General features: G+C 44.1%; 1 protein-coding gene across 2 annotated transcripts in view; it reads left to right on the top strand.

Annotated features, from left to right (window-relative positions):
* The window catches only part of TMEM164 (transmembrane protein 164), a 44761-nt gene that overhangs the window by 7961 nt on the left and 15085 nt on the right, over positions 1-21715 (top strand). For both annotated transcript variants that reach the window (XM_081964030.1, XM_081964031.1), the window contains exons 3-4: positions 7345-7394; positions 9169-9235. In XM_081964030.1, coding sequence (XP_081820156.1) covers positions 7345-7394; positions 9169-9235 — 117 coding nt within the window. The remainder of the gene's footprint in view (positions 1-7344; positions 7395-9168; positions 9236-21715) is intronic.

Raw genomic sequence — 21715 nt, 5'->3', positions numbered from 1 at the left:
CTCTGAGCGTGCTTGTTCTCTTGCAGATGTTTCATTACCCAAATTAGGTAACATCGGGGCGGGGTGGCTCAGACGCTGAGCTGGTCAATCAGAAAGGTCGGCAGTTCGGCGGTTCGAATCCCTAGCACCACGTAACAGAGTGAACTCCCATCACGTGTCTCAGCTTCTGCCAACCTAGCAGTTCGAAAGCATGTAAAAATGCAAGTAGAAAAATAGGAACTACCTTTGGTGGGAAGATGACAGTGCTCCGTGCGCCTTTGGCGTTGAGTCATGCCGGCCACATGGCCACGGAGACATCTTTGAACAGCGCTGGCTCTTCGGCTTTGAAACTGAGATGAGCACCGCCCCCTAGAGTCGGGAACGACTAGCAGATATGTGCGAGGGGGATCTTTACCTTTAGGTAACATCATCAGTGCTAGTAAGGAGTGGGATTTGCTCTGAATTTATATTCTAGTGCAGTTGTGTCAAACTCATGTAACAATGGCATCATGCAATGTATTGGGACTTTTACCCCCTTCGCTAAACTGGGCATGGGCATCTTGCTCACGGGCCGGGAGTTGGCAGCCCTGTTCTAGTGGCTGGCCTTGTCAGTATTGGTGGGAGTGGTCTTAAAGCCATGATGATGAACCTATGGCACGTGTGCCAGAGGTGGCATACAAAGCCCTCTCTGTGGGCACATGCGCCATCGCCAGCTGTTCTTCTGGTTTCAGGTGCATGCCAGCCTGCTGGTCTTTGCGAGCATGGAGCACCAGAAAATGGCCTGAAAAGCCGCCAAAACCCAGACCATTTTCAGGCGGTTTTTTAGGCCTTTTTCAAGCCGTTTTCCAGGCTGTTTTGAGGCTGTTTTTCACACCATTTTCTGGCGCTCTGGTGCCTGCAAAGACCATCTGGCCAGTATGCATGCATGCACATTCCGATTTGGGTACTCGGTGTTGAATATGTTTGCCATCAATGTCTTAGAGGTTCCTTGGTTGGGTTGTTTATAGTTGGCTTCTTTAGCAGTTTCTTCATGGGGGTATTTACTTGATTGTTGGTCTGGTGTTAAGCTTGCTGTCAATCTATGCTCTTCTGGGCGCTGATTGCTGGTGGGGAGGTGTTTGGATTTTTCTGGTCCTTTTTTTTGGCCTGTTGATTGTCTCTTTTGCACACTCTGTAGATACTGTTTATGTCTATGTGCCTGTTGATGGCTAATTTGTACCAATACCAGGCTTTAGAAATCCCCCTAACCTACCGGTTTTGGACTTGACTTGGTCTAGGAATATTAAAAGGGCCTCTTGGAAGAGAAAATAGAATTGAGTAGAGTAAAATGGTCCTTTTTGCAATATGGGAGACTAGTGAAATCCTCTTGGGTGGGGAGAAGAGCTATGCAAGATTGAGAAACGCCTCACCTGGTATTTGTAAGCACCTGGTATTTATCACCTGGTATTTACCTGGCATGCCCCTTTTTTTTTGCAAAAAAACCAACCCTTTTTTTGCTCTGAATTGTGAATTGCTGCAGCCATTAAGCGAATCCATCTTCCCCATTAACTTTGCTGGTCATATGTTACCTGGGAAGGTGTGCAAATGGCAACCACCTGATCCAGGGATGCTGCAACTATTGTAAATATATGCCAGCTTGCATAAGAAGTTTCCAAGGCTCCATATATTTTAATTTCTTGAGCAAACAGATGAAGTCTAGCATTTAGATCACTGAAATCCAATTAGGCCACAGTGCGCTGCCTGGAGTAACACAATATTAATTCAATCAATAAATAAATAAATACATCTTGCAAGATATTATTCGTTTCCAAGATGTCTGAAATTTTAATTTCTGTTGATATCGGTGGGCACGGAGATGTTTGTCCTAGATTCATTTTAATTAAAATGTTAATGAAATAAAAACTCCCATTGCCTATTCTGATGTAACCGCTTTGTGCAATATGTCAGCACTGACGTTTACATTGTAATTGGAGCCAGCAGTCTAAAAAAATTGCAGCCGGTCATTTTCCATTTTTCTCAGTGTTTAATCTTATATACCATCTGCTATAGGAGACTAATATTTAGAAACAAGTTTTGAGCAAGAGAAGGTGGTGCACAAGATATGTGGAACTGTCATTTCCCCTTTTTTTGGGGGGGGGAGTTCTGCTTTAGACAAAGCACTCAGTCACTGGAACTGCCACCAAAAATGTAAAATAAAAAATAAAAAGTAGAGAACCTGCTCAGCTGTGGCATTTTAAAACAACTCCTTATTATTTCCCATCCGCCGTTTTGAAATGCATTTGTGGCGGTGGGTTATTTTGCAAAAAGGGCAAAGTAAAAATTAATTCACAGGTACATCGTGCCGTGCAAATGCCAGCCTGGAATAAGTGACACCCAGCCTTCTTTCTCTAACAAAAACCCTTGTATGTGTGAGAACATCTGGAGGTGATTTACTGTTATATATAGAAGCATGTTCTACATGCAGGTTTAACTTGGGGGGATTCTGCAAGCCACGATTAATTGCTTGCAGAAGTGCACATCGCAGATGCTGGATGTTAAATTTCTATCCCACAGCGGAAAACAACCTTGGCTATTAAAAGCCACAAATCTCCCAGTCGAGTGACGAAGTTAAATAATTTCCAATTTAGCAGCTGCTGAGTTCAGTGCTATTGTGAAGGGAGGAGAGGTAAGAGTTTTCTACCTTGGCTGACATTGCTGTTTCGGATAGGAGTGGCCCCTGTTCTAAATCAGATTCTCTTTCTAAGAATAACAACAACAACTTGGAATTGCCTATCGTGTTTCCCCTAAAATAAGACAGGGGCTTATTTTCTTCTGACCCCTGAAATAAGCGCTTGGCCTTATTTTCAGGGAGGTCTTATTATTTTTGAGGCGCAGGAGGCGGCGAGCGTGGTCACCTCATGGCTGCTGCTGTGTTGCAATATTTTCGGGGAGGGCTTATTTTAGTGCATGCGCTTAAAAGCCCGATTGGGCTTATTATCCGGGGTGGTTTTATTTTCAGGAAAACAGGTTGTATCCATGATGGCGAACTCTCTGCAGGCACATGAGCCATCACCCCAGCTCAGTTCTGCCGCGCATGCACACCTACCTCCCGCCAGCCTGCTGATTTTCAGGTGTTTGGGTTCCTGACTCTAGGGGGCGGTGCTCATCTCCGTTTCAAAGCCCAAGGGCCAGCATTGCCCAAACACGTCTCCGTGGTCATGCAGACGGCATGACTGAATACCAAAGTCGCATGGAACGCTGTTTCCTTCCCACCAAAGGTGGTTCCTATTTTTCTACTTGCATTTTTACATGCTTTCGAACTGCTAGGTTGGCAGAAGCTGGGACAAGTCACGGGAGCTCACTGTGTTACACAGCGCTAGGGATTTGAACCCCCGAACTGCCGACCTTTCTTATCAAGAAGCTCAGCGTCTTAGCCACTGAGCCACCACGTCCCAAGTAATTTCTAAATCATTTCTCACTTAGCGACATTAATTTTGGGCTCAGTTGTCATCGTACGTTAAGGACTACCTGTAGTATGGGTTCAGTCAGCCAGCCCTTGGAGATTCTTGGCACCCTTCTCTCTAGCAAGATATGGGTGTGTTCTCTCGTCATATCCAAGGAAAGCTGATTGGGGTGTGAAGACTACCACACCTGTTTTTTTAAATATAAGTGGCTTATTTAACTCTTAATCACATCACTGAGATAGGGGAGAAGATAGAACCTTGCAGTCTTCAACTCCAAGCCTTACTCAAGCTTAGCAGGGGCTCTTTCCCACTGAACGTGGTTGAACTGAAGGGTTGGGCCCTTTTGTGTACTTATAGTGAAGCTCAGGCAGACTTTGCCCTTAGCTGGAAGTGATTCATTTGGTTAAGCGAACGGCACAAACCCATCCACGGTGGCCGGTTAGCTGGATTAGGAATCAGCAAGTGGTGCCAGCCTTGGCAATTCTGGTTTGCATGTTTATTTGGCCTTGCCCGCCCCTCCTTTTGTTAACGAGCTGGAGGCTCTATTTCTTTCTATACAACAACAATTGTATATTTTGCACTGAACCCCTGGGTCTCCTAGAGCTGTGGGGGGATTAGAATCCGAGACTTCCTTCGCCTAGCCCGGCACCTTCTCCGTGGTTTTACCCTAATAGACAAGCTGTGTCAAAGTGAGCAGAATTTGTTTTATCTCTCCCCCCCCTCACAAAACAGCCAAGTTCTGTAGCTCTTGTTACTTCCTCAGGTACTCTAACAATTCAGTGTTGTAGTGTAAAAGTGCCAGAATGTAGTGTGAAAGTGCCATGAAATGCCTTTAAGTTTCACTTGGCTTGGGCAATTGCTTCTTTCATCCAGCACTGTTTCTCTTCTTAATATAGTATTATCCATGAGGTCCTTGGGGCTTTCTGAGCTGGGTGATTTTTCTGCAGATGTTTCATTACCAAAGTGGATAACATCATCAGTGCAAGAAGGGAATGGGGTTGTAGCACTGATGATGTAGCACAGCTCAGAGAGCACCAAGGACTCCACATTCCTCCTCCTCCTCCTCCTCCCTTCCTTCTAGCACAGGTGATGTTACCTACCGTATTTTTTCGGAAGATAAGACGCACCATGATTTTAAAGTGGTAAATAAAAAAAAAAGTTTTTGCACTCTGCAAGCCTCACAAACCCTCTGCACGCCTCGTTTTTTTTATAAAAAAAAGGCATGCAAAGTTTTGGGAGGCTTGCAGAGTGCTCCTGGGGCCTGGGGGGGGGCATGCAGAACAAAAAACGGGCCGTTTTTTTTGCAAAAAAAAAAAAGGGGGCACGCAGAGCTTTGGGATACTTGTAGACTGCTCTTGGGGGCTGGGCAAAAACGAGCAAAAAACACTCCGTTTTTTGCCCTTCCCAGCTCCCAGGAGCACTTTGCAGCCTCCCAAATCCTCTTGGAGAGGGTGAAAAACAGGTCCAACGGATCCTCCCCAGGCTCTGGAGGCTTTCCTGAAGCCTGGGGAGGGTGAAAACGGTCTTCTCTGGGCCCCCAGAAACGAATAGTTTCTGAACTTCCAATAGGCCTGTTGGGCTCATTTTTCACCCTCCCAGGCTCCAAAAGGCTGAAAATCAGCTGGCCGCCGTGCGAATGCAAGCTGGAGTTGACGGCTTGCATGCCAGAAGATATTGCTCCGTGTCATGCATGCCATAGGTTCATCATCACGACACTAGACCAAGCTAGTCCCCATGGAAGCAAGAGAGGGGTGCAAGCAATAGGTTAAAGGCTATGGCTTAGCATAATGTGTCAAGCTGATTCATGGTTTATTTCAGATGCTTCAAAGATTGGGTTTACGCAACATGATAAGGCTAAATCTAACAAATTGCCTTGTAGCTTGTTTGGATCGCATAGTTTCATCTTTCTTGGAGTAAAGTCTAAGGATAATTAAAAGAAATATGACTTTAGAAATAGAGTCTCTTTTGGCCGTAATTGCTGGCAGCTGGTAAGACCATATTCATTGCTGACTGTACATTACGGAAGTCATAACTAATTTGAAATGAACTCATAGAAACTAGGAGTTTGACAAAAAGAGTCCAGTGAGGATAATTTTAAATCCTGCCTTCCATTGAGGACCTGTATACTGCACGAACCAGAAAGAAGGCTGAGAAATTTTCTACAGACCCCTCACGTCCTCGGACATAAACTGCTTCAACTCCTCCCCTTGGGATGGTGCTAGAGGGCATTGCATGCCGAAACAACTAGGCACACAGACAGCTTTTCCCCTGGTGCCATCTCTCTGCTGAACACCCAATTCCCACAGCACTGCCTTAGGCCTAAAGATATTTACTCATGTAGTAGGAGGCTGTATTGCTATTATCCTTGTTATCTTTTCATTTTTGTCAGCTCATTTATCACCTTTTCTCACTTTCTCTACTTTCTTCTGCTATTGGGTATCTTAAGATTTATCACTTCTTGTTTGTACCTTAATATTTATGATCGCATCTCGCGATTTATGATCTATGACTTACTGCTTTGCTGTTTGTACACTGAGAGTTTATGTACTGAAGACAAAGTCCTTGTGTGTCCAATCACACTTGGCCAATAAAGAATCTTGTTCTGTTCTATTCTGTTCCTATTCCTACCGGTATCCCTTTCCATTCCCACTCCCACTCCCATTTCATCCCATCCTATTCTATTCTTAATATGGAAAAGTAGAGCTGATTGACATTAGAAGACATTAGAAGACAGGCCCATTAAATTATGGGGGTGGGCACGCAAGTATGTGTGATAGTGCACACGCACATTCTTTTGGCACGCGAGGTGAAAAAGGTTCGCCATCACTATCCGATGGGATCATTCTCACAAGTGGCCCAGAAGGACTTTTCAAAGACATCATCTTCGCTAGCCGGTGTGCTTCTTGAGTCCCATCAGTTCTTCCATCCTGCCTCTGCTTCTTTGTACAACAGAAGGAGTGGTTGAGAATTGGGAGGTGGGGATGGATTAGAGCAACAGCACTATTCCTAGTTAGTTAGTTAGTTAGTTATAGTAGTTATCATAGTTGCGGTAAAGGTAAAGGTTCCCCTTGCACATTCTCAACTCTAGAGGACAATGCTCATCTCCGTTTCAAAGCCGAAGAGCCAGTGCTGTCCGAAGACGTCTCCCTGGTCAAGTGGCCAACATGAGTAGATGCTGAAGGCGCACGAAACGCTGTTCCCTTCCCACCAAAGGGGGTTCCTATTTTTCTACTTGCATTTTTTTACATGCTTTAGAAGTACTAGGTTGGCAAAAGCTGGGACAATTAACAGGAGTTCATTCCATTATGTGGCATTAGGGATTCGAACCGCCGAACTGTTGACTTTTCTGATCAACAAGCTTAGCGTCTTAGCCACTGAGCCACCATGTCCCTTATGGCAGAGCTGGGTTGTGCCCAGTTCGGCCGAACCGGTAGTGGTGATTTGGCCTGGGTCGCAGAACCGGCAGTGACCCACGCCGCTGAACCGGTTCCCCGGTCTCTTCTGCCGTTGCCGGCATGTTTCTGCGCATGCACAGAACAATTTAAAGTCAACTGCACATGCGCAAGCGAACCGGTACCAACCAGTACAGGAACCTACCCCTGCCTTACGATAGTTAGTTAGTTAGTTAGTTAGTTAGCTCCTCCTGGATGTCAGCAGAGTGGTTCGATTGTGAAATGGGTGGCGTATAAATTTTATAAATGAATCAATCAATCAATCAATGTTGTCCTGGGAATATTTGAATAGTAATCATTGCAAGCCTTAAACATCCGATCGAGCGGTTTCAAAATAAAATGCAAGTCATTTCTTTCATATGTCCTCTCTCTCTCTCTCTGTGTCTTTCTGCATTTATGAAAAGATGCAAATAAATTAAATAGAAAGATTGATGCTAACTCCTTTTTGTTTTTGTTTGTTTAAATGTCAGATTTTTCTACTGGCTTGTCCACCTTGCCATTTTGCCATGATTCTATTCAGGTAAGTGAGTTACCCCCAATATAGTACTTCGTTTAAATGATGACCATTTCTGTGGCCTATACTTTATGTTGAAGTACATTGTTACCTGCCTAGTTACCTGCGGGATCGCGTCCTGCCCCACACATCCCTGCGACCCATTCGCTCGCACAGAGAGGGACTCCTCGGGTGCCGTCCTCCAGAGAGTGTCAGAGGGCGGTGCCCAGGAGTAGGGCCTTCTCTGTGGTGGGCCCTACCCTTTGGAATGACCTCCCCCCAGACATTAGGACAACAACCGACCTCCGCTCCTTCCGTATGAAACGGAAGACCTACCTGTTTCGACTAGCCGGCCTGGCTTAAATTTAGAGCTTCTCCACCTCTTGGGCATTTTTAATTGTTAATTGTTAATTTTAAATTTTAACTGTCATTGGGGTTTTAATTGTCTTAAAGTACTGAAATTTATTTATTTTCCACCTCCTCCATATTATAATATTATATTATATTGTTGTGACCGTTGCTATTGTACGTCGCCCCGAGTCCCTGGGGGGAGAGGGGGCGACTAAGAAGTCAAATTAAATAAATAAATAAATAAATAAATTGACCATCTGTCATTTGTATCCGTGTGGCTGAATGTCTGTGGAAGTTCTCAGCCCTCCTGGTCATGGTTGTCCCCAAAGGGTTATTTTTTTCTTCAAAAGCGACTGGATTTTCTTTGTTTTTCCCTGAAGACTTTTTGCTTCTCACCCAAGAAGTTTGAGTCAGAACTGAAGAAGCTCCTTGATGAGAAGCGAAACATTTTCAAAGAAAAATGAAGGAGATCCAGTTGCCTTTTGAAGAAAAAGAAGTATTTTGGGGGACAATCTGTAGTTCTTCTTTTCCCTTTATCATTGGATTCCTATCCAGCCTTTCGACCTTCATACTTTGCTTGTGCATCTGTTTTTTTTTAAATTTCCCCCTATTAAGGATTGTCCCCTTCTGTTTTATTAACAATTGCAATTGGGTTACAACTTTTGGAAAGGTTTGGGATGGCAGCAGTGCCCCAAAGGATATCTCATGTTATGGACCCTCCATTTGGATGGCTCTGGTGGATGTACACAACAGGAATTCCCTTGGTTGGCTTTCTGATGTGCAAACTGATGGCAGAGAGAAATCTTAAGTAATTCATCTGCCAGGGCAAGAAGATATTTTTATATATAGAATCATAGAGTCATGGGGTGCGGTGGCTCAGTGGCTAAGACGCTGAGCTTGTCGCTCAGAAAGGTCGGCGGTTTGGCGGTTTGAATCCCTAGCGCCGCATAACGGATCGAGCTCCCGTTACTTGTCCCAGCTTCTGCCAACCTAGCAGTTCAGAAGCACGTAAAATTACAAGTGATGAAAATAGGAAACACCTTTGGTGGGAAGGTAACAGCGTTCCGTGCGCCTTTGGCGTTTAGTCATGCCGGCCACATGACCACGGAGACGTCTTCGGACAGCGCTGGCTCTTCGGCTTTGAAACGGAGCTGTGGGGCACAACTTATCATGACTTTGCTTTAGTCATTGAAGAAGCAAACGATTGGACTGAACCCCGAAAACTGGCAGGAATAACAAGAACACATAATAATAGAGTGAATTGAAATACTGTTTAAGGCACCAGACTACAAACTGGGAGATTGTGAATTCTAGATCCCATCTTAGTCATAAAACCAGACGGGTGAGTTCTTCTACAACCCGTTGCAATTGTTGTGAATTGCTTGCAACAGACCTCCTTACGCTGCAAAGGTGACATTTCTTTTTTCTCTCCTTTTTTTTCTTTTGGTAGGTTGCAAATGCACATGCTGAATGGAGCCCTTCTTGCTCTCCTGTTTCCTGTGGTTAACACCCGCCTGGTGAGTTAATCTCAGCTTGCTACTGGAAAGGAACGGAGTTCACGCCTCTTATAAAACCAGGGGTGACGGATTTAATTTTGATGAAGTGATTCCTTGCCTAAGTGGGTGGGATTCAAATTTTTTTACTGTCGGTTCTGTGGGCCTGGCTTTGTGGGCATGGTGTAGCTTTGTGGGCGTGGCAGGGCAAGGATACTGCAAAATCTCCATTCCCTCCCCACCCCACTAACCTGCTTTCCAGCTTCATTCTCCTGTTCCGGGCAACAAAAGAAGATCAACTGGGAGGCAGCAGGGGCGGGGCCAGCCTATTTCCCGGTTTTCCAAACTACTCAAAATTTCCACTACCCGTTCTCCAGAATCTGTCAGAACTGGCTGAATAGCCACCTCTGCCTTGTATGTGACCCAGCAGTGCGTCTCCATCAAACCTTTCTTTCTTTCTTTCTTTCTTTCTTTCTTTCTTTCTTTCTTTCTTTCTTTCTTTCTTCCTACCTTCCTTCCCTCCCTCCTTCCCTTCCTTCCTTCCTTCCTTCCTTCCTTCCCTCTCTCCTCCCTCCCTCCCTCCCTCCTTTCTTTCTTTCTTTCTTTCTTTCTTTCTTTCTTTCTTTCTTCCTACCTTCCTTCCTTCCCTCCCTCCTTCCCTTCCTTCCTTCCTTCCTTCCTTCCTTCCCTCTCTCCTCCCTCCCTCCCTCCCTCCCTCCCTCCCTCCCTCCCTCCTTTCTTTCTTTCTTTCTTTCTTTCTTTCTTCTTTCTTGTCCAGGTAAAAGTTCATATCCAGCAAAAAAAAGTTGTACACATATGACAATTACACGAATTGGCAGCCCACATGATCACAGGATCTTTGACCGTAGAGAGCACCAAAGAGCTGTCAGTGCAAACAGCTTCCTTTTTTTCCAGTAAGGACGTTTCTGTATGCATCAAATACTGGCTTATGTTTCCAGGGCTATCTGAGGTGTTTCAGATGGTTTTTTTAAAATTATTATTATTATTTATCATTTATTTCGGAATGCACAGCTTGGTGTACTTTTTTCTTTCTTTTTGCTAATGTGGGAGGTTGTTTTTTTAATTGGCTTTTGGTGCTTGCTCTTTTGTGTGAAGTAATAAAACTATTGCAAGAATGTTCTCCCAAAATTCTTTATGAGGTCTTTCTCTGAATGTCCTGGTTGTAGGAGAAAGAAGGCCAGAACCTTGGGGGGGGGGAGTTAAAAGAGGACTCTGCCTAGAATCCTTACGTAATCATAAGCGAACTAAGTCCACTCCGCTCTTTGATCTCTATTAGCCCCTGTTTAATTTCTAGCAAGTACCAACTTTTACTTGAGAATATTCCTGTGCCTAGGCTGTTTATGTTCTGGCCTAAGCTTCCCCCAGAAGCACGGGGCAGAGTCCTGGTCCCGACAAAACCCCATTTATTAAACAAATGTGAATTCCTCTTATTCACATTCAGCAAAGGCCTGGCAAACAGTCTTTCAAAGGAATATTTATGACTACAGATCTTATCTATCTTGGAAATCTGCCATATAAATATTTTCCAAATGAGGTGCTGTGCAAGGAAAGACTGGGCACAGAGACTCTGAGATTCTAACGAATGAATCTAACGGACGGACGGACGAATTGTTTCCTGCAAAAGCCCCCTCCCCTTTCACTCCTCTTTTATTTCCTATGGGAGGGGCCAATCACCTTCTACCTGTGGCTTTATTCCCAAGGGTGCCCTGATTTCTGAGTTATTATTTTCTTCTGGCAACTCTGTGCAGGCTCTAGCTGTTCCTTTGCCTCAATACTGATTAGCTCCGTAGGTACCTGATCACTGCCAGATGGCCTCGGCCCCGTCTCTCCCTCCGATGCAGAGCCCTCGTCCGAGCCTGCCCAGACTCCAGGACTGGCCCATGTTCCTCCCCAACTTCCTCATTGTCCGACTCTGCTGCCGGCTCTGCAATAAATTAGTTTAATTGGAACTTCGTGTGTGGACTTAGTCTTCCACACCAACATTGAGTCCAGGGCACTAAAATCAGTATGGCAAATTTGCAAAGGGACATGATTTGGAAGCATGTAAATCAAGCTTGTGTATTTGTGTATGTGGGCTGCTTATCGTTTCAGCCTGTAGAATTTGGTGAAATTAAAGTGGGACTTATTATTTGAAATGGGTGAGGATTCATGAATCACAGCTTCAGTTTTCACACACACACACACACACAGACACACACACACTCTCTCACTCTCTCTCTCTCTCTCTCTCTCCTGTAAATACACATTGTGGGTTTCAGCCTTCCTCCTGTTTTGTCTGTTTTTTCCTTGTTTTTGCATTTAGTTAATTAAAAAAACAACCAACCCCTCCCAATGGTTGAAGATAATTTAGCTTGATGGGGAAACATTTTTTTTTTAAAAAAACTGGATGATAATTAGAAGGTTTCTGCTAGATCAGTGTTTTCTGTCCACTTTTAAGCATCCAGACTTTAAAAAGAAGCCTCTGAAGCATATTTAGGAAAAGATTGCTGTTTGGTCCATCATTAAGAGCTGAGGTTTGCCTTCTGGGAGAAAATGTCAGTCGGATCCCTTACAGTGAGAAATCTAATTTCTCTTCTGATCCTTGAGTTGCTAGAAAAGAATCAGAATTCTTCATTACATTGAAATCAATGTTTGTGAATGTTGGGTGCTCTCTGAATTTAGTTGTTTTTTTGCAGACATTTCACTACCCAACTAGGTAACATCACCAGTGTCAGCTGAAGATGCTACCTACTTAAGTAATGAAATACATGAAAGAAAACAACCATGCTCAGATAGTACAAAACACTCCATAATTCGACCCTGAGCTACAGAGATTTTCTTCTATTAAATTGAATTTTGGGTTTGCTTTTTTTTTTTTTTGCTTTTGCAAGGTTTTTTATTTTTTAATACAAATTATACATATTATAGGAACAAAGAATTGTCTGGGTCTTTTCTTTTACATCCTCTCATTTACATACTCCTTTTTACATCATAGTTTCATTTTCACTTTTAACCAAATTATTCTCTTCCATTATTTTTCATTATTTTTTTCTTACTTCATAAACAATATCTTCAATTGCCCCTTCAAAGTTACACCAAATTTGGTACATTTTCCTATAAACAGCATACATCCTCTAATTCAATTTAAATGTAGAGATCATTTATTTTCTACAATTAACACTATACTATCATTTCTATGTTTAATTAGTTACATCACAATAACAATCTCACTACTATTCTCTTTAGTCTACTAATGTAACTCTTTTTTCCCTTTCTTCCTCTTTTAACCATTTTCTCTTGGGCGCTCAAAAATTCCAGTTTTAATTTTTTTCCTTCTTCTCCCTCTTTCCCCTAACTTCTTTTTTTCCTTTTTCCTATTTTTTGGTGAAATCTGGGTGAGGGTTTGATGAATGGAGCATGGCCTAGGAAGAGTGTTAGAGACTTAGTGGGCTGGATTGAATGTTTCTTTTACGCTGATATCCTGTTTAATGATATTGATTGTAAAGAATGCATAATGGAGTTTTGCTGACTGCAGCTATTTAATCGTTCATTCTCACTTGGTAGAAGCATATGTAGTCTTAACAACATGCCCTCTTAAAAATCAGCAGCTAGATAACTTAAATCAGACAAGGAATTAGATTTCTTACCAGATTACTTTGGGTTCTGCAGAGTCCACAAGCATTCTCTGTGCAGGGCTGGAGAGGAAAAAATTAAGTCAGTACCGCAAAGTACTTGGCTGTGTTTGATTCAGTCATGGTTTGTTAAAGAAGTCTCAATTGGCCAGGTTCTTCCCTTGAGTGGATCCAGAAATCAAGGCCTTGAATCATAGTTAGTTGAGCAGGCACAGTGTGCCAAGCTGAAAATCATAAAGTCATGAGTAAGGATAGTGTCATGAGTAAGTCATGAGTAAGGATAGTGTCATGAGTAAGTCATGAGTAAGGATAGTGTGTGAGCATGTGGCATTCTGTTTATGCATAATTGTTGCGGCTTTCTATAATTGGAGCTGTATTATTTCTTTATTGAGCAGCAATGTTTAAAAAGCACACCACAATTGCATTCTTGATGGGCAAATACGAAACTATTTGTTTACAAATTCAAACTAACAAGTTAGCCTCCCCAAAGAGTGTATGAATCCTACAGTCCCCTGGGTAACGGCATAGAGTCGGCTAATTCTTCCGCAACAGCAGCCAGAAAAATCTTTCTGATCGCCTGTCTTAAAACACAACATTATGAGAAGACCTAATAGCTGTAACCCCTGGTTGTCTGGCTTTAACTTGTAATTCATTCCAATGCTTCTCCCTTAAACTGCTGGCTCTGATTTTAGGCATAGTCAAACCTGATTATGGGTCATTGAACCTAACTCTCTCCATTCATTGCCCCATCCACTGACCCACACGCCTAGTGGAACAATGCAGAGGAGATTAGCCTGGCTTTGATTTTAGAGAACGCGATGCTTCCCTTCTGCCTTAATTGTTTTGGGAGGTGATGAGCATAATTGTGTCAAAAATAGTTGAGGTGCGTTCGTTAAAATGTGGAGTTTCCTGCTTTGTTGCAGAGCAGTGCAGTGCAACCAAGTTGGTTTATTATCACATTGATTAAAGTGGTGTGACAATCAGGCCATGGATGTAAGAATGCCTATTCAAAACAAATTGTGCTATTGTTTTCACCTGTTGAGGCTTATCACTCGCTCGATCTGATTTATCTCTGGTCCCACCAGAGTGATCCTACCCTTTTTCTTTTTTTCTTTTTTTGCTTTTTTACTCAAGCCTTCACACAGTAGTAACAGAATAACAGAGTTGGAAGGGACCTTAAAGATAAAGCTGAAGGTTCCCCTCGCACATATGTGCTAGTCGTTCTCAACTCTAGGGGGCGGTGCTCATCTCCGTTTCAAAGCCGAAGAGCCAGCGCTGTCCGAAGATGTCTCCATGTTCATATGGCCAGCATGACTAAATGCCAAAGGCACACAGAGCACTGTTATATTCCCACCAAAGGTGGTCCCTGTTTTTCTACTTGCCTTTTTTACGTGCTTTCGAACTGCTAGGTTAGCAGAAGCTGGGACAAGTAACAGGAGCTCACTCCGTTATGCGGCATTAGGGATTTGAACCGCCAAACTGCTGACTTTTGTGATTGACAAGCTCAGGGTCTTAGCCACTGAGCCACCTTAGAGGTCTTCTAATTCAACTCCCTGCTCAAGCAAGAGACATTTCGGACGCCTTTCCAGTCTCTTCTTAAAAAGCTCCAGTGATGGAGTATCCACAGCTTCTGAAGCCCAGTTGTTCCACGGACTGATTGTTCTAACTGTCATTAGACTTTAACCATGGTGTGGAACGGACAAAATCCAGGAGTTGTGTGGCTAAGTGGTGTGGCCTCATGATGTCACACTTTATGACTGTATCGCTTAAAGAGGGAAATTCTGGTCCCAATTACTGGGATTAAGTGACAACAGCCTGTTTTGGGATGACTGCCTCCCACAGTATGCCTCACCTGGGGTACTCCAGCTGGAAAGGATTTCTGATTTCTCTGCTTTGGAATCTGCTTGGACGATATTCCACCTTTGCACCAGTGGTGAAATTCAATTTTTTTTACTACCAGTTCTGTGGGCATGACTTGGGTGGCGTGGCAGGGGAAGGATATTGCAAAATTCCCATTCCCTCCCCACTCCAGGGGAAGGATACTGCAAAATCCCCATTCCCTCCCCACTCCAGGGGAAGGATACTGAAAAATCCCCATTCCCTCCCTACTAAGGATACTGTAAAATCTCCATTCCCTCCTCACTCCAGGGGAAGGATACTGCAAAATCCCCATTCCCTCCCCACTCCAGGGGAAGGATACTGCAAAATCCCCATTCCCTCCCCACTCCAGGGGGAAAATACTGCAAAATCCCCATTCCCTCCCCACTCCAGGGGAAGGATACTGCAAAATCCCCATTCCCTCCCTACTAAGGATACTGTAAAATCTCCATTCCCTCCTCACTCCAGGGGAAGGATACTGCAAAATCCCCATTCCCTCCCCACTCCAGGGGAAGGATACTGCAAAATCCCCATTCCCTCCCTACTAAGGATACTGTAAAATCTCCATTCCCTCCTCACTCCAGGGGAAGGATACTGCAAAATCCCCATTCCCTCCCCACTCCAGGGAAAGGATACTGTAAAATTCCCATTCCCTCCCCACTCCAGGGGAAGGATACTGCAAAATCCCCATTCCCTCCCCACTCCAGGGGAAGGATACTGCAAAATCCCCATTCCCTCCCCACTCCAGGGGAAGGATACTGCAAAATCCCCATTCCCTCCCCACTCCAGGGGAAAAATACTGCAAAATCCCCATTCCCTCCCCACTCCAGGGGAAGGATACTGCAAAATCCCCATTCCCTCCCTACTAAGGATACTGTAAAATCTCCATTCCCTCCTCACTCCAGGGGAAGGATACTGCAAAATCCCCATTCCCTCCCCACTCCAGGGGAAGGATACTGCAAAATCCCCATTCCCTTCCCACTCCAGGGGAAAAATACTGCAAAATCCCCATTCCCTCCCCACTCCAGGGGAAGGATACTGCAAAATCCCCATTCCCTCCCTACTAAGGATACTGTAAAATCTCCATTCCCTCCTCACTCCAGGGGAAGGATACTGCAAAATCCCCATTCCCTCCCCACTCCAGGGGAAGGATACTGCAAAATCCCCATTCCCTCCCCACTCCAGGGGAAGGATACTGCAAAATCTCCATTCCCACCCCACTCCAGGGGAAAGATACTACAACATCTCCATTCCCACCCCACTCTGGGGCCAGCTAGAGGTGGTATTTGCTGGTTTTCCGAACCACTCAAAATTTCCGCTACCAGTTCTCCAGAACCTGTCAGAACCTGCTGAATTTCACCATTGCTTTATACCAACCACAGGAAGAAACACGTTCCAGAGCCAAGAACATGGCACGTTGCGGTCCTGTCTTGCCAAGATTCGCCTGGATAATTTAGCTGCTTAATCTCCCCAAATCTCCTCAAATAAAGTACAAGCTGGATCAGCCCCTGTGCCTTTCTTCCTAATCCCACTTTTCCTGCGGAATGGCTTTAATTAGAGCCCAAATCCTCTCTGGTGATGGAAACCAGCGTTTTACACGCTTAAGAAAGTCCGTTCTGAAACTTCCTGCATAGACAAGAGCAAACCTGTTTGTATAAACCAGTCGGGTTTAATACAGGTAAAGGTTCCCCTCGCACATACAATATGTGCTAGTCGTTCTCGACTCTGGGGGGCGGTGCTCATCTCCGTTTCAAAGCCGAAGAGCCAGCACTTTCCGAAGATATTTTCCATGGTCATATGACCGGCATGACTAAATGCCGAAGGTGCACAGAACGCTGTTCCCTTCCCACCAAAGGTGGTTCCTATTTTTCTACTTGCATTTTTACATGCTTTCGAACTGCTAGGTTGGCAGAAGCTGGAACAAGTAACGGGAGCTCACTCCGTTACGCGGCACTAGGGATTCGAACTGCCGAACTTTCTGATCGACAAGCTCAGCGTCTTAGCCAACGAGCCACCGCATCCCAGTAATTTCTAAATCATTTCTCACTTAGCAACATTAATTTTGGGCTCAGTTGTCATCGTACGTTGAGGACTACCTGTAGTAAGGGTTCAGCCAGCCAGCCCTTGGAGACTCTCGGCACCGTCTCTCTAGCAAGATATGGGTGTGTTCTCTCGTCATATCCAAGCAAAGCTGATTGGGGTGTGACGAGCTACCACACCTGTTTTTTTAATATAAGTGGCTTATTTAACTCTTAATCACATCACTGAGATAGGGGAGAAGATAGAACCTTGCAGTCTTCGACTCCAAGCCTTACTCAAGCTTAGCAGGGGCTCTTTCCCACTGAACGTGCTTGAAGTGACTTCTGACTCACTCCGTTACACCGTGCTAGGGATTCGAACTGCCGAACTTTCTGATCGACAAGCTCAGCGCCTTAGCCACTGAGCCACCACGTCCCTTTTAATACAGGTAGCCCTCGCCTTAAAACAGTCCGTTTGATGATCGTTCAAAGTTGCAACAGCCCCCAAAAATGTGACTTATGACCATTTTTCACAGTTACGACCTTTGCACCATCCCCATTGTCTGCCACCTAGTTATGACCATTGTAGTGACAACGAGGTGATTGCGTTTGTGATCTTTTGACAATCAAAATCGATGGGGAAGCCGGGTTCACTTAACAACCGGCTTACTAACTTACCAACTACAGCGACTACAACTTACCAACAGCTGTGGCAAGAAAGGTCGTAAAATGGGGCCAAACTCACTTAACAACGCTCTCGCTTGACCACAGCAATTTTCGGCGTGATTGTGGTCATAAGTGGAGGACTACCTGTGTAATTTTATTTTGGCTGTTTCTATTTGAAAAGCTTGCCGGGGCTTCAACAGAAGGAGATGCACAAAGTGTTCCTCGAATGAAATATTAGCAACATTTGGCTTCTACAGTCTGACCTCCGACATTTCCATTTCAACCTACAGCAAATTCTCTTGGCTCTTGGAAATCTGAGCCTGCCTAGCAGATTAGAAGGGACAAATTGATCAGTTTTCCTTTCTCCTTTTTCCAATTGTTTCACTTGTCACCCTCGTTTTTTTGTTAACGTTTGCCCAAACGTCGTTCCTACCACCCTCTTCAGATGTAGCCATTTGTATAGACAAATCTTCCTCCCCACTCCAGACAACGGTGTACTTGTGAGCAAATTGTTGTAAGGTAAAAGGTAAAGGGTTTCCCTCGCACATATGTGCTAGTCGTTCCCGACTCTAGGGGCCGGTGCTCATCTCTGTTTCAAAGCCGAAGAGCCAACGCTGTCCGAAGATGTCTCCGTGGTCATGTGGCTGGCATGACTCAATGCCGAAGTCTCATGGAGTGCTGTTCCCTTCCCACCAAAGGTGGTTCCTATTTTTCTACTTGCATTTTTACATGCTTTCGAACTGCTAGGTTGGCAGAAGCTGGGACAAGTAACGGGAACTCACTCTGTTATGTGGTGCTAGGGATTCGAACCATTGAACTGCCGACCTTTCTGATTGACAAACTCAGCATCTCAGCCACTGAGCCACTGCATCCCTTTTCATTACAGGCCTAGTATCAATGATTAAAGCCAGCACTGGATTTTGAATGGGGAGATACAAATTTTTGGCAGAAGCACATTAGTATCATGAAAATCTGTCCTTGAGAATCTCCAATTTGGATTACCGTATTTTTTGGACTTTAAGACGCTCCGAAGTATAAGACACACCTAGCTTTTGGGGAGGAAAACAAGGGAGAAAAATCTGCCTCCCAGCAATTTGCCTCCTTGCAACAAACAGCAAACAGTACTGACAATAAGAAGCAACTTAGAACTGAGGAGAAATTTCCTGATAGTTAGAACAATTAATCAGTGGAACAGAAGTTGCCTCCAGAAGTTGTGAATGCCCCAACACTGGAAGTCTTTAAGAAGATGTTGGATAGTCATCTGTCTGAAATGGTGTAGGGTTTCCTGCCTAGGCAGGGGGTTGGACTAGAAGACCTCCAACTCTTCCAACTCTACTATTGTATTGTATTGTATTGTAATATACACTTTGTAGTGTTACATTTCAGACTATACTGGTACAGAAGCTGTTAAAATTGATGTGCTTTCTGGAAGTATAGTTATTCTCTGCTATTTAAAAGGAGATACAGTAGCACTGGGCCTCTTCAGATCGAGCGTTTATTTTAAAAAGCTTCTTCATTTTGTTAAGCTGTCTAGAACAATAATAAAGCAATCTTTAAAAAATAAGTCTAATAATTTCAGCATTCTACAGGCATCTACATTTGTAGTTGTTGACTTACCTCCTTGCAGCAAACACTGATTAGCACAAGGGAAAAAAATCTGCCTCTGCCTCCCAGCAATTTGCCACATGGAGCAAACAGCAAGTTTCACTTTCAATTTCTCCCGATCATCAGCTGTTTCAGGCTACAGGGATTACTATAGCCTATTGCAGCCTCCCAAGTCCCCGTTTGCTGCAAGGAGGTAAATTGTTGGGAGGCAAAGGCCAAAGAGTTGGGTGGGGCTAACATTCAGTGTATAAGACACACCCAAATTTTCACCCTTTTTAAGGGGGGGAGGGTGCGTCTTATACTCTGAAAAATATGGTAGTTCTACAACTGAATACTTGGTGAGGGTGGAGAAGTGTTGCTGGGTAACTGGAGAAGACTTAGTGGAAGGTGACCAACAACTGGCTGGATTCCCTCCAAACCTCAAACTACAATCTAACAAATTGAAATAGTTGGGGTCTCCAACATGTGAAGCCCAATCACTACTTTTGCTTTTTTCAATCTCCCACATTTCAAAGCATCGTAAGACTGGAAGGAACCTCGCAGGTCTTCTAGTCCAACCCCCTGCTCAAGGCAGGAAACTTATTGCATCCCAGACAAATGACTCTCCAATCTTTTTCCTGAAGGCCTCCGGCGATGGAGAAGCTGCAACTCTGGGAGGCAAGCTATTCTGTCGACTAATTGGTCTTGATTAATTGATTAATTTGGTCACGAGATGCTATGAGGAAACTGGACATGCCTAGTCTAGTGAAAAAAAGAACCAAGGGTGACATGATAGCAGTGTTCCAATATTTGAGGGGCTGCCACAAAGAAAAGGGGGTCAATCTATTTTTTCCAAAGCACTCGAAGACAAAACAAGAAGCAATGGATGGAAACTGAACCAAGAGAGAAGCGAACCTAGAACTAAGGAGAAATTTCCTTGCAGTGAGTACAATTAACCAGTGGAACAGTTGCCTTCAGAAGTTGTATGTGCTCCAACACTGGTGGCTTTTAACAAGAGCCTGGATAGCCAATTGTCTTCCGCTTGCGCAAGGGGGGTGGATTAGAAGATCTCCCAGGTCCCTTCCAACTCTATTATTCTATACTAGCTGGATACCTGTGCTCCACTACAAAAGTACGTGATCGGGCTTGATAGATCGACACTTAGAGCTTGAAAATTAATGAATAGTTACGATCGGCCTCTCCTCTCCTCTTCTCTCCTTCAGTCTAACTCCTTACATCAGAGTGTTTTTCAGGTGGGGAGGGAGAGTAGAATGTCTAAACTTCCAGCCCACAGGCCAGATGAGTCACCCGCTGGCCAAACCCACGCCCAACTGGCAGTTGGAAAAGAACTCTTTTCAGGTGGGAAGGAGGAGTAGAACTCCTCAGCATCAGAGTGCGTGAATAATATAAGAAATACTAATGATCTGATGGTCATTCTGAAGAATCCTTTCAGCCAGGAGGAACATAACTGCCAATTTTCAAATTTTATAGGCTTTACGGTTCTGGAGATTTCGTGATGATGCGTGAGTGGTATTTCGCTTTTATATAGAGAGATTCTATAGCTTATCTTGCATCTCTAGAGGGCAGGGAGAACTACCAATGTGTTATGGGGACAACAAATATCGGAGACATGTTACTTATTTATTCGAGTATAACGAGCAAAATTTTGTACCAAAAAAAGGAATCAAAGTGTGGGTGTGCGTTATAAATGAGGGCTGGGGTTTTGAGGGCGCAGGCGAATTGTAAATTGTAAATTTCCGGACTGCAGCCTCGATCCCGGCCTCAGGCGGCGCCGCGCCGTGCTCAATAGTCGCAACTCAGCTGCCTGCCGCTTTTCCCCTCCTTTGTCTCCCAGCTATTGCCGCCGCTGCTGCCGCCGTTCACAGGACCCGCCTCTCACCCTCTTCCTCCAGTCGGCAGGAGGAAGAGGGTGAGAGGCGGGTCCTGTGAACGGGTCCTATTTCCCTTAAATGTGAACCAATTGGGGCAATTGCAACAGAATTTCTACTTATAGCATAAATGCACGCAGATATTTTACTGGGAGTAGCAGGTACAGTGATTCTTAGAACTTATGCTAAAAGATAATTTCCCCCCATTATACTGATGTCATATTTTCTCTTCTCCACGTGCCTCTGCTTCACTACCTTGTCAGTGGGATTTTTTCCTTAATAACCTATTTCCTTAATAACCCATCTTCCTTCTAAGCTTTAAAAAGCTAGACATTTTCCAAATTTCTATTCTATACATGTATTCAATCAAAAATATTTCTTTTTGCATATGCAACAAAATCAAAAGGAAATCATTTTTTAAAAGATTCCGTGAGATATAGGACAGCAAACAAAATGATATAATACATTTAGCATATAAACAAAATGTAATGAGAATTATACTAAAATAATAGTATTTGCATTGGTTCAGTAAAAGTTAATGAAATAGATAAATAGACCCTTACAATGCTTGGTGTGAAACAAAATTTTATACCGATTTTTAATCGAAAATTAGGGGGTGCGCGTTATACACGTGTGCGCGTTATACTCGAATAAATACGGTAAATGCTACTGTGTTTCCCAGAAAATAAGACAAGGTCTTATTTTCTTTTGACCCCCAAAATAAGCGCTTGGTCTTGCAGAAGGCGGCAAGAGTGGTCACCTCTTGACTGCTGCTGTGTTGCAATATTTTCAGGGAGGGCTTATTTTCAGGGGAGGGCTTATTTTCAGGGGACGGTT

This window comes from Natrix helvetica (genome assembly GCF_964273705.1).
Source record: "Natrix helvetica genome assembly, chromosome: 11".
NCBI classification, from domain to species: domain Eukaryota; kingdom Metazoa; phylum Chordata; class Lepidosauria; order Squamata; family Natricidae; genus Natrix; species Natrix helvetica.
This window is presented reverse-complemented; position numbering and strand designations above follow the sequence as displayed.